Source organism: Vanacampus margaritifer, chromosome 6, assembly GCF_051991255.1.
Source record: "Vanacampus margaritifer isolate UIUO_Vmar chromosome 6, RoL_Vmar_1.0, whole genome shotgun sequence".
NCBI lineage: Eukaryota > Metazoa > Chordata > Actinopteri > Syngnathiformes > Syngnathidae > Vanacampus > Vanacampus margaritifer.
In genome coordinates this window covers 7,667,863-7,680,475 of record NC_135437.1, presented here as the reverse complement: position 1 = coordinate 7,680,475, position 12,613 = coordinate 7,667,863, and the positions used below count along the sequence as shown (strand labels likewise).

The 12,613-nt window shown below is 42.2% G+C and overlaps 3 protein-coding genes across 10 annotated transcripts in view; 1 reads left to right on the top strand and 2 right to left on the bottom strand.

The window, feature by feature from the left end:
• Positions 1-4,565, top strand: part of mob2a (MOB kinase activator 2a) — a 71,453-nt gene extending 66,888 nt beyond the window's left edge. For all 4 annotated transcript variants that reach the window (XM_077568229.1, XM_077568227.1, XM_077568228.1 and 1 more), the window contains exons 4-5: positions 1,151-1,275; positions 2,772-4,565. In XM_077568229.1, coding sequence (XP_077424355.1) covers positions 1,151-1,275; positions 2,772-3,094 — 448 coding nt within the window. In that variant the 3' untranslated portion in view covers positions 3,095-4,565. The remainder of the gene's footprint in view (positions 1-1,150; positions 1,276-2,771) is intronic.
• A 146-nt stretch (positions 4,566-4,711) lies between these two features.
• kcnj11 (potassium inwardly rectifying channel subfamily J member 11) lies at positions 4,712-8,307 on the bottom strand. The gene has a single exon (XM_077568224.1). The coding sequence runs from the start codon at positions 7,936-7,938 to the stop codon at positions 6,778-6,780; it is 1,161 nt and encodes a 386-aa protein (XP_077424350.1). The 5' UTR covers positions 7,939-8,307; the 3' UTR covers positions 4,712-6,777.
• Positions 8,308-9,219: 912 nt separating this feature from the next.
• Positions 9,220-12,613, bottom strand: part of abcc8 (ATP-binding cassette, sub-family C (CFTR/MRP), member 8) — a 55,386-nt gene continuing 51,992 nt past the window's right edge. For all 5 annotated transcript variants that reach the window (XM_077568215.1, XM_077568213.1, XM_077568216.1 and 2 more), the window contains 4 exons: positions 12,301-12,404; positions 10,565-10,698; positions 9,614-9,676; positions 9,220-9,494 (listed from right to left, as the gene is read on the bottom strand). In XM_077568215.1, the coding sequence (XP_077424341.1) occupies positions 9,357-9,494; positions 9,614-9,676; positions 10,565-10,698; positions 12,301-12,404 (439 nt within the window). In that variant the 3' untranslated portion in view covers positions 9,220-9,356. The remainder of the gene's footprint in view (positions 9,495-9,613; positions 9,677-10,564; positions 10,699-12,300; positions 12,405-12,613) is intronic.

The following is a 12,613-nucleotide window of genomic DNA, read 5'->3' as shown; positions in this document are numbered from 1 at the left end:
TGCATGAAGCATGACAGGACTTGTGGTAATGAGTTACATTAACGAGTTACATTACTCGGTGGACCACATTATAGGCTGGTACCCACTGCATGTGGCCAAGGGGCCCTATTTTCGAGGCATAGTTTCCCATGAGGTTCCACTGTAAACATTAAGACAGCAGTGAAATTGTCTCATGAGGCAAATACTGTAAATCTTTAAAGATGTCCTTGTCCATAAAATGTTTCGAGGTTAGAAACGGTGCAACGATAAACTGCGCGACTTTTTGTCCGGCCGGGTAGGAAGATGAGTCTTGGCTATAATTGGGTGAATTTACATTTTATTATTGAAATGTTCATTAATGTACGTTGTTTTTCCATAACAAATACAGAATACAATACGTCGTTGCACGTGTCACAAAAAGGTACCCTCAGTCAGCGACGTAATTCCGTTTAAATGTATTTAATTGATTTATTTCTGTATAATGTACATCTGTAACTACAGAAGGAAGGGCAGTTGTTTGAGATTTGTAGTTTACTGTATTACACAATACTTTGTGACCTTTCAAAAAAAAAAAAAACTTGCACCTCAAAACCTCCTCCAAAGATGAAAAAAATAATACTAAAGCTAATAAAAACTCAACTAAAGAAGGAATAATAAATAATATAAAAGAATAATAAATATATAGAAACTTGCCTCTAAAAACTAATTGAAACTAGCTGAATTTAAAAAACAGAAGTCGAAATGAAATCTTAACTAAGTAGAATGAAAAATCCCAAACTGTTATAAGCCTGGTATGTTGTTGTAGTATGAAGCATTTGTCCGGTTACAAAATACTTTCTGTATTAAGAGTTATTGTCATGTGACAGAGTGTGGTGTCATCCTCAGAGTGATACATAACTATTGTATTGGGGTTTTGCCCAAATGAGGTCATACAGATGAGCGGATGAATGAGATCGCCTGCCTATCGCTTTTCTGGATCTTTTATGAAACACCGAGTGTGCGTCACGAGATGTTTGCGTGTCTCAGCTGCTCCTTCCGCAAACATTCTTAAGAAAACATTTACATGATTCATGAAGACCTCATTTACACTGTTTTTCAACACTGCCAAATAATCTTATTTGACAACACATGTTGAAGTGTTTTTCTTTTTTCTTTTTTGTCCATTGTCCAGAATATACTACTGGCAGGATGAGAAGGGGAAGAAGACAAAGTGCACTGCGCCACAATATGTTGACCTCGTTATGAGTCTTTGTCAGAAACTGGTCACAGATGAGGAAGTCTTTCCTACGAAGTATGGTAAGTAATCACTTCCACTACTCAAATAAGATCACACTGGTCTGAATCCCAAAAATAAACAAGAATGACATAAATATTTTCTTGATCAGTTTTTACTCATTTATATGTGTGTTTTTATTTTATTATGCAGACCAGTGTAATTAACCAATTTCACATACCTGGTGTGAAAAGTACGGAAGAGGTTTATAGGGCCAGTGAAGAGGGGGGGGGGAGCGTTTGCAGGATTCTGACTTATTCTCAGAATTTTTTTTTTTAGTGAGAATTATGACTTTTTTACCGCCAAAGATGTTTAATGACATGTACTAAAATCCAAATGAATGCCGCCAAAAACATTAATTGACGTTTACTAAGGATTTTTTTCCCCACAATGGGCAGTGGAAGTTGTTGTGCAGCGCTGCCCACTCTCAATGGACTTGTGAAATCACAAACTCCCACTAACTATGGCCAGCAGATAGCAGCATTGTATCTCTTTTCAATGGGCTAATAATATGGAACTAGAAAAAATTCCCGCGGAAATTACACTGAAGCATGACCAATCTGATGAAATACAACGTTTTCAAGGACGACGTGAATGATCAAAGCCTTTGTCACATTTAATCTAATTCACAGCGCCACTAAATAAAAAATGTTAGTGTCAAGTGCCGAAAATGTATCTTTTCACAAAAGACTTGTTTTCTCCTTATGTTTTTAACTTTCACCGAATTTCACTCAAATGACCTATTTTCAAATGGTGATTACTAAAGAAAGGAACAAGGTAGAAACGCCATCTTTCATTTGGTACCCACCATGTTTATGAAGTCAAAGTACACAGTATTCCGTTTGCCTTGAACGATGAGTTAAAATGCTAGAAATCGGCGGGCACTGTCGTGCAGTAAAACAGTTACAGTGATAATTCTGACTTTAATCACACAATTCTGACTTTATTCATACAATTCTGACTTCAAAGTGAGAATTCTGGAGAAGTCACAATTCTGAGAATAAAGCCAAAATCCTGCCAACCCTTTTTTTCTCTTCACTGGCCCTAATCATCTTTTGTTGAAAAAGCATTGTTTATGTACTTTAAGAAAAAAAAAAAAAGGTTTTTTGGCCATCTATTCTATGCCAGCAATGTATAGCAGTACAATTGACGCTTATCCACCTGTCAGCATGACTGCCGTAAAAAAAAAAAAAGAGGGAGGGAAAGGGAGAGTTGTTGAAAGGGTCTGTAGTGTCCGTCTTTCTTCAATTACTGTGAGTATATCAGCTTTAACTAAACATGCACAGAGTTCACACACGATAGTTCAACTGAGAGGAAGCTCAACATTATTTCAGTACTGTGTCTACTGTGTGACATTTTTCTTGGGTAGTGCGCGCCTGTGTGGCGACTGCTGCCTCTGATTGGGACAGCTGCTCAAACGAAGCAAGAAAGCTTTTCCTTCAAGTGCCAGGCAGAGAGGGCGCGGTTGGACGTGCGCAATGTTTTTCCACGTCCTAATTGTGCTTCCTTCTTCCCTCAGGCAAAGAATTCCCCAACTCCTTTGACACGCTGGTGAAGAAGATCTGCCGGTACCTGTTCCACGTGCTGGCTCACCTCTACTGGGCGCACTTTAAAGAAACGGTGGCACTGGAGCTGCAGGGCCACTTGAACACTCTGTATGCACATTTCATTGTTTTCGTAAGGGAATTCAACCTGGTGGACCCCAAGGAGACCTGTATCATGGACGACCTGTCCGAAATCCTGTGCGCCCCCGCCCCGCCGGCGCCCTCGACCGCGCCGGCCCCCCCCTCCCCAACCTCGTCCCCGTCCCCTCCCTCACAAAACCACGTGACGGAGAGATGAGCGGAGGCGCCGCCCAGATGCCGGCCCGGGGGCCACAGCGGATAAGACAGGAGAGAAGGAAAGACGGCCTGGCCACCTTCGGCAGTCGGTGTGCCAGCGGGACTTGACACACCTTCCACAACACTTTGCGTATTTGGCTGCGACACCAACCAACCAGTCGGAAGGACAAAAGGGGAGTGGGGGGGGGTTGGCGGGATTTTGGGGGTGGGTGGTAGCGAGGGGTTTGTAACGCCAGCAGGAATTGGCGTGAACATTCCTCCCAGGGATTAAAAGAAAAAAAAAAAAACATCCCTCCCATCTTTTCCGCCATTTAAACTAGGACAAAAAAGTAAGGCTGTGTTTCATTTGTTTGGTTTCATTTCACTTTTACTTTTGTTGGAGAGTTATTTGGTTCTTTTTTGTTGTTGTTTGGTTGGGTTGAAGGTGCGTGTTTGTTTGTGTGTGTGTGTGTGGGGGGGGTGCAGCGTGGTGATCGTCTCTCCTGTCTATCCCTTAGCTAGCACGCATCCTGTTCACGAGGGGGCCGTACCTTGCCTGGGCCCGCTATTGTGCCGTGTTTGTGTTGGAAGGACGAGCGGCGTTTCTGCTGGCCTCCTCCAACAGCAGGAAGCACCACCACACTGGCCAGGCCGAGCGCCACCATGGGAAATATTAGCCAATCCCGCTTTTTGGTTGTTTTATGTGGAGTCTGATTTAAGGCACCTCCTACTCAGGACCTGAGAGTGTATGTCACTGCTGCCAGAGAGTTTTTTTTTTTCTCTCTTTCATTCTCTGTCCCTTTAGTTGGCCAAACTCCTCCACATGACCCACACATGCTGATGGCGTGGCCACAACAAACATGGCGTAGCGCCTACTTCCCTCTAGAGGGCAGCAAAGATGAAAATGCACAGAAACATGGAGACAAAAGAAAATATTAAGATTGTATATTAGATATTTAATCAGATCAGAGAAATGGTGATACTTTAACAGACTGGTGGCTGAATTGTAGTGGATTGCTGGTTTCTGTGCTGCACGCCTCCTCCCCCATATACATACACACACCTGCGCCAGCTGCACAGATGGATAAAGACGTGATGTCATGTCTGCAGTTCTGCAGGAGCCAACATGATGAGAAGTGGAGGGGGGTAATGGCGGCGAGCTGCAAATCTCCATTCTTTTCTTTTTTTGTTGATGTTTAGTTTTCCACTTCCCCTTTTTAAATTTTGCTTTTAAAAAGACTATGAAAGGAAAATTAGTTTGGAAATAACAGTAGTTATATTACACATAGAAAACAATTTCTGCTTGGACTTTCAGACAGCTTCTATGTGGATTAAGTTAATATTTGTCCCTTTTTTAATTTATTTTTGTTTTCTTTTTTGCAGGGTTCTTCAGTTCTGGCTCTTGTTTTTATGTATTTTAATTATTAACTAAGTTAAAAGCAATTTAATATTTCAAGCTCTGCTGATTATAATCTAATAAAAGAAAAATGCCATTCTGATCTAATGTCATTTGTACTCCATTCTTATTTCATTTTTATTATTAATGTGTTGATAATGAAGAGGGAATGTTTTTCATGTGCCTAAAATATACTAAAGAAAAGAAAGTAATCTGCAACAGCCACAAACAAACACCTTATTTTAATTTATATTTATTAATTTCAGATTCATGGCAAGTGATTGACAATTCTATTATAATCTCACTTTATTTCTACTAAATAGTGAAATCTTGCATACATTGTGTTTAATTGAATGTTCATACCTAAAACAGTCAAGTGTCTTTCAAGTATGATTAAAACGTTTGCATTAAATTGAGGTACAAGCATAGTACTGACAAACAGGCCGAATTTGGGCGTGTTTTGCTCTTCTGATCAGGAAGGAGGAAAGGCCTGATTTTCGGATGTCTTCAAAGATTATCCAGTCGGATTTAACTGGAGGACCAAGTGGTTGTGTTGCGTCTGTAACGGCTCTCTTAGTCCTTCACCAGAATATAAATGTCAAGGAGAAGAGTTTACAACCACAATGTACAAAATAACAGCCGAGTTTTTTTCAATTCATTATTTTCTAGCAGTCAACATTCCCAGTGGCACTCTGCTGCCTCTCACAGGTCAGTCTTGGTACTACATCTCATCTGGTTTAAGGGAAGAGACTGCTTTTGGTAGTGTCTGGTGTGATGTGTTGGTCATCTCCAGTACACCACGCAGTGTAACAGCAGAACACATGTATCATTTGTTCCATATTATAGTATTATAGTGGTTATTTAGGGGTTCCAATCACGTTTAAAAGTATTACCAAGACTGACCTGTGAGAGGCAGCACGGTGCCACACGGCATCCTGATTATGCTTCCTTTCAGTTCAGATGTTTATATTGTATCACCAAATTGTATATACAAAGCTTTCCTTTATTTCATTAAATAATTGCAAACACAATTCCTACCAGAATACTTTACACATTCAAAGTGAGCTCTTACATTCATGATTCTACAGTTATACGGCGTTCATCTGTCTGTCTGGCCTTAGTGGGCATGAATAGATAGTCCCATGTACTTGACCGGTGAGATGTGAGTGGGAATTCTTGGAATTGTGAAATCCAATACAGCAGCCGATTGAAGATTCCTGTGTAGCTATGTAATCTTTGTTTCTTTTTTCTTTCTAATTATCTACGTATAATCTTACCCTGTACGAAAGGAGACAAGGGCAGCAGCCCCATTGACAACAATAGAAATAGTCTCCTTGGGCTCTGCAATAAAGCATGCCTACTTTGTGGCAGCTTTAACAAAGTTGTTTTTTTAAATAGTTTTTTGTTCCTCAACATTTCCCAATTGTGGGACGAAAAAAGCTTATCTTATCAAGAGTTATGTATTGCGTTATTATGGCAGTCATTTAGCCATTTTCATTCAGTTCATTTACCACCTTCCCCAAAGTCCCCAAAATGTTCTTCACCATATGTTGAATGCGCCCTCATTAGCCTAAACATGGCATTCAGATTAATACTGCATTTGTAGAATATGAATTAAGCAGCAAAATCCACCCGTTTTTATCCATCTCAGGGGGCAGCCATTTTGCCCCTTGTCTCTGAAAATGACGTCGCAGTTGCTTAGGGCTCACGCAGGTAACAACCAATCACGGCCCAACTGTTTTCTGAGTTTGGTCATGTGATGCTAACACGTCATGATTGCTGGTTTTCTGAGCAACTGTGATGTCACGTCATTTTCAGTTTACAGTGGCAAAATAGCCGCCCCTGAAATGGGAAAAACAGGTGGATTTTGCTTCTTAATTCATATTCCACAAATGCAATATTAATCACAATACCGTCTTTAGACTAGGGAGGTTGACTTCCGCTTAAAAAATTTTTTTAAGTGAGTATTACACAGAATACATTTTTAAAATAGTCAAATGAACAATTGTACATATTTTATCAGATAAATAGGTCATTAATCAGTCTGCTCTAGACTTACACTGACAAAAGTCGTTTTAATTTGAACATGAAGCCTACATTAGTTGATTAAAATGAGGATTGGCGTGAGAAGGGATTAAAAAAAACATTCTATTCTTTTATATTTTTTTCGCCCAGTGTATAATTTAAAGTGCCTGGAGGTAACTTTTGTTGTGTTCAATAAATAGAATGATCTTGAATTGAAACGAGATCACGAACGCTGTCTATTCGTACACGTTCACGTTCATTTATTCCGAGCAAGCAAGTCCTCCTCATCTGTTCTCCAACCTGGAGCGCCGGGCTATGGTGGACCCCCGGCGCCTTCTCACCGACGGCCGCAAGGTGACGCCCTCGACGAGTTTAAACCTCGCGATGCCACCATCCTGGTCCAGTTTCCTGGCGCTGCAGCACGGTGTGGGCACCTTCTGCGTGTTGCCGAACTTGGAGTAGTCCACCGCGTACATGCCTTCCTCCTCGGACACAGTGGGCACGAATCGCTGCCCCCACAAGATCTCCTCCGACACGTAGGAGGTCCTGGCCTGCGTGGTGATGCCGGTGGTCTCCACCACCCCTTCCAGGATCACGATGACCTCCACGTCGTCGTTCATCAGGTCCACGGCGGACATGGCGTACATCGGGCTGTCCTTGTCGATCACGTGGCAGATGATGAGCGGGGACACCAGGAAGATGCCGTTGGTGCCCACCGGGTTATCCATGTTGATGTCGATCTGGTCCAGCGGCACCACCTCGCCCTCCTCGGTGGTGGTCCGCCTGACCATCTGCATCCGCACGGTAGCGCTGATGATCATGCTCTTCCTCAGGTCGCCGATTCGCACCATGAAGCAAAGTTTGTTATTGCGCACGGATATGACGGCGTGCTTGCTGAAAATGAGCGTCTCGGCGCGCCTGTGCGCCTGCGCGGTTTTCATGAAGATGCAGCCCAGCATGATGGCGTTGATGACCAGCCCCACGATGTTCTGCATGATGAGGACGACGATGGCGGACAAGCACTCCTCCGTCACCATCCTCGCCCCGAAGCCGATGGTCACCTGCACCTCGATGGAGAAGAGGAAGGCGGACGAGAAGGAGTGAATTTCCGTGACGCACGGCACGAACCCGCCCGCTTGCCGGTCCAAGTCGCCGTGCGCGAAGGCGATGAGCCACCAGATCATCCCGAAGAGGAGCCAGCTGCACAGGAACGACATGGTGAAGATGATGAGCGTGTGGAGCCATTTCAGGTCCACCAGAGTGGTGAAGACGTCTTGAAGGAAGCGACCCTGCTCGCGAATGTTAGTGTGCGCCACATTGCAGGCGCCGTTCTTGGCCACGAAGCGGGCTTTCCTCGCTTTCGATTTGAACTTGGGCTGCTGCACATCCTCAGCCAAGCGTGTCAGCAAATAGTCCTCCGGAATGAGTCCTTTTCTGGACAACATGACTCTCCCGCATTACGCTCCCAAAGTCCCGTTTGGCTTTGTGGCGCAAACGCGAAATACTACTAATAAAATAATAATAATAATAATAATAATGCAGCTTTGCGTCAGCTTTTTCGCTCGGCCGGAGCCTTCATGGTCGGTCGTCTGCTTGTCGGAGCTATGCGCTCTCCTCACGTTGCCCCGCAGTCAGGCGCTTGACGTCCCATGTGGGGATTCCTCTCCGTCGTCCTCAGCTGCCACCGTCACTCAGCATGCACGACCACCACCAACAACAACAGTCAGCAGGCGCACACCGCGTTGAGAGAAATTTACCACGGATGTACACGCACTTGACGTGGCTGTCAGTCGCCTTTGTTGTAGCAGTTTCATCTCCATGATGCACTTTCCTTTTGTGCTGACTCTCCAGTTTGATAGCAGGAGATTGGGGGTGGGGGGTGGGCTGCAGACCCTCCCCCCTCCACCTCTGTAGAATGTCCTTGCTGGGAGTTCAATAGAATGCACAAAGGGGCCAATTATGTATGATACCCCTTAAAGAACGAGGCTCCTAAGCTTTACGTCCCCGACATACGACGTTTCTACGTTACGAGAAGGCGATACCGCCGTCATTACCATTTGATTAACGCATAACATTGTTTTTAATCCAAATATGATCTAATATCTAGAATGTAAAGTTATCATAGTGGGGAAACTACAGGAAGGACAGAAAAACGGAAGGAAATGAAAGTAAGGAAAGCAATTTGGAGGGATAGAAAGAAAGAAATGAAAGGAAGCTGATGTTGGTGTATTGATGTTGTTAACGTGTCCACGCGCCAATTTGTGTTCTAACAATTGGATTCGCCACTCAACCAAATAGGTCGCAAAATCTTCCAAGCTAAATCTTGCTAACAAATGTTTCAATCCTTTTTGTGTGCTTGTAGTTTTCATCCTTGAAGACATCAGCACCCACTTTCAGTATGAACCACTCTAAACTACAAATTCAATAATGAATGAATATAATACATATTTCTCTGACCACGACAATCAAAAGAGAGTTCTTTGGTTATAGTTTTATCGCTACAAATGAAGGAGTAGCAAACGTTTTAGGATTCCTTGTTGGCCTTTAAGAGCAGTAAGAGTTGTGCCGGGTGCAGGGCGCCGTGTGGTGGCTATTTCAGGCGTCCTTACAACATTCTCAAGTCGGTCTTGGCTCCTGCACGATCTTGTGACACTCGTGAGAATATGAATATGTGCTACTGGCAGGCTCAATGTAGATCAGCCATAAGTCTTGCCTCAAACACACCATTCAGTGATAATATATATTTTATTAACAACCATCTCACATTGTTATATACAACTATAATACAACATGAATACAAAATAAAGGTTAATATTCCTTGGGTCAATTGCACTTTGAATGTCTTCTTCTGTCCTCCTTTGTGCTACTTGTCTGCTTGCACGAAGGAGGCGAAGATGCTGTCCTCCTTGGCCAGCAGGGCCTGGGGCTCGTCGTACTCCAGGATGACCCCCCGCTTCATCACAATCACCAGGTCAGCATTCAGGATGGTGTGGACGCGATGCTGTGCGGCACACAGGAGCGCAAGAGTGGACGCTTGAGAATACACACGGGTGTGTATGTATACAGTATGAGGAGAGTGAAGGTGTGTGGGTGGCGAGTGGCGGGTTTTTACACACTTACTGCTATTGTAACCACTGTTCTGTCAGCAAAGGCAGTCATCACCACTTTCTGAAGGATGCTCTCCTAAGGGGGCAGAAGAACTTTTTTATAAGTCATGGATATATATATATATGTTAGGGGTGGGAATCTTTGAATGTCTCACGATTCGATTCTGATTTTTGGGCCTGCGATTATAGATGTGCAAGGAATTGTAATGATCTACTCCAGTCTGACTCGCTCATGCTAATTAGCGCGCTACTCGCGGCACTTTTATCACTCAAAAGATCGTCTCCACACTGCAAAAAAAACAACTTTTATTGGAATAACTTGATCGTGAATTTTTCCTTCTTTTCTCTAATGTGGCTACAACTTAACAGTGTATTAGACCGCGTGGAACCACACTGCCCTTCAGTGGCCAAACTGGGTACAACATGAACAGCGCTCCAAATAAAGGCACACACAGACAAAGGAATGACGGTATAAAATAATTTAAATAAAATCGATTTTGAGACATTTAAAATCGATACTGAATCGTACTAAATGAGAATCGCGATTCTTATTAGAAATGATTTTTTGGCACACCTCTAATATATATATATATATATATATATATATATATATATATATATATATATATATATATATATATATATATATATATATATATATGCTCAAGGGCATCAGTGGCGTGTTATTGAGGCCACAAATGTCACTCTTTGTCAAGCAGCATTCAGGAGATGCTCTTAAGTAAGCAGCAGCCGATTGCACACAGCGGCCCTCGGGCTCTTATTTGCACCCTTGTCGTTCCGTCCTGCAGAAGTAAGCACAGCTTCTTGCTGCAAACTCTATTTCCTTGTTTTTAGTAGTAACTATTTATAGTTGCCATGGTAAGGGAATATCACTCTGTGACCTCCGCTTCACCCCTCCCTGTCATCTTCTCCCTAGAAACACTGTCAGTAAACGCACACTGACCGTTGCCATGTCGATGGACGCCGTGGCTTCATCCATGATGAGGATGCTGCTCTTCCTCACGAAGGCCCGTGCCAGGCAGAAGAGCTGACGCTGACCCTGGCTGAAGTTTTCTCCTCCCTCCGTCACATTGGCATCTGGAAACAGGTTCAAATTAGGAAGTGCTGTACTATTTGCTAAACTTCGACAATCTCATCATGTGACCAAACACAATCGACAACGTTCACATCAATGGACAATTCAGTCTTCAGGTAAATTTAAGAAGCGTGTTTGGAAGGATGTGGAAGGAAGCCAAAATAGGATCTCATGCTCTCACGGGCTAGCAACTATGACAGGGTTCTGGTTCTGCAACCTGCGGCTCTGGAGCCACATGTGGCTCTTTACTCCTCTCCTGAGGCTCTCTGAAAAATTTTGGGGAAAAATGTTTTTTTTTAACATATTTTACATTTTTTGATAAAATATTCCTTACATGAATTAATAAAATAGATAAAAAGAAAGAATAATTTTCAAAAAATGTCAGAGTCCGTTGACAGAAAAAGAGAGATAAAAGGTAGATGAAAAAGTTTTTTTTTAAATACCAATTTTAAACACGTTGAAAAAGTGAAGATAAAATGTCCAAAAAGGAAGAGGAAAAGCAGAATATTACCATAAAATGAACAGAAAATTGCCCAAAAAGTTCGAAAATCTATATTTAAAAAGGCAAAAAAAATGTAATGTACATAAAATTGCCCCCAAAAATCTGAAAATTTGTATTTTTTAAATAGGGTTAAAACAAAAGAAGAAATCCTCAAAATAACCATGAAATGTCCACAAAATTGCCAGAAATGTCAGAAAATTGGTAGCAAAAAAGGCAGAAAACATGTCAAAAATTTGCCATTATATGTCCAAAAAAGGAAGAAGAGAGGCAGAAAATTTACCATATGTTCATAAAATTGCCAAAAATGTCAGTTAATTTGACAGAAAGGCAGAAAAAAAAAGATTTTTTTTTTAAAGTATGAAAAACTAAGTCTGAAAAATATATCCATCCAAATTAACTAAATCCAAAAATGGAAAACAAAAGGTAGAAGAACAGGAATCTCAAATGACCTGTATTGGATGCTGCATATTTTCTGTTATGGTGCAGCTCTAATTAAAGCTCTCGGACCCTCAGTACATTAGACTAACACTAACACAGTGTTTTGTTCATCATAATGTTTCAAGGTTTTGCAGCTCCAGACAGATTTTGATTATTTTTATGATTTTATTTATGTTATTTATTTGGCCTGAAATGTCTCTTTTGACAGCAAAGTTTGCTGACCCCCTGCACTATGACAAGACTGTACAAGTGATGATGAACAATCACGTCGACTGCGCGGACATGACAAACACTTACGAGAGCGATAACCAGCAAGCCCACCGCAGCTAAATAAAGTCGTAAGCATTCCAGGCACTCATCACGCTCATCATGAAAGTCATATGAAGGTGAAGTCTGCTATTAGATGTGATCTGAATACGAGACTGACACCCGAGAGCAGGCGTGTGCCGAAAATGCCTCTGCGGGGCATTTGAAATATTGATGCTCAAGTATTGTGATACGGAACTGCAGATGTGCGATGATGCAGGTCTGGGCAAAGTTTGGTATCTTTTTAGTGGTCATGGAAACACATTGAACTTTGCTTTTATTGTTTCTGGCATGACAAGGTCACAACAGTACTTCTGTCTACACACACTCAAAAAAACGACCGGAGTTATAAACTCACCCAATCCTCCTGGAAGTGACTTGACAACAGGCTTGAGCTGAGCGATCTCCAAAGCTTCCCAAAGCATCTCATCCGTGGCCTTCATTTCTGGGTCCAGGTTGAAACTACACACAAACACACACAGCAATAGATGTCACAAAAACATAACTCACACCGAATATTACAGCCAACTATGGGTCAAAAATGGACCGATCCTGTACTTGGGTATTTGAATCAAGAAATTGTTTTTTTATTGTAAAACACCTCATTAATATTGGTCAGATCCTTTATTTGGGTCAACAAATTGGGCCATTTTGTATAAAATAACCCAGAA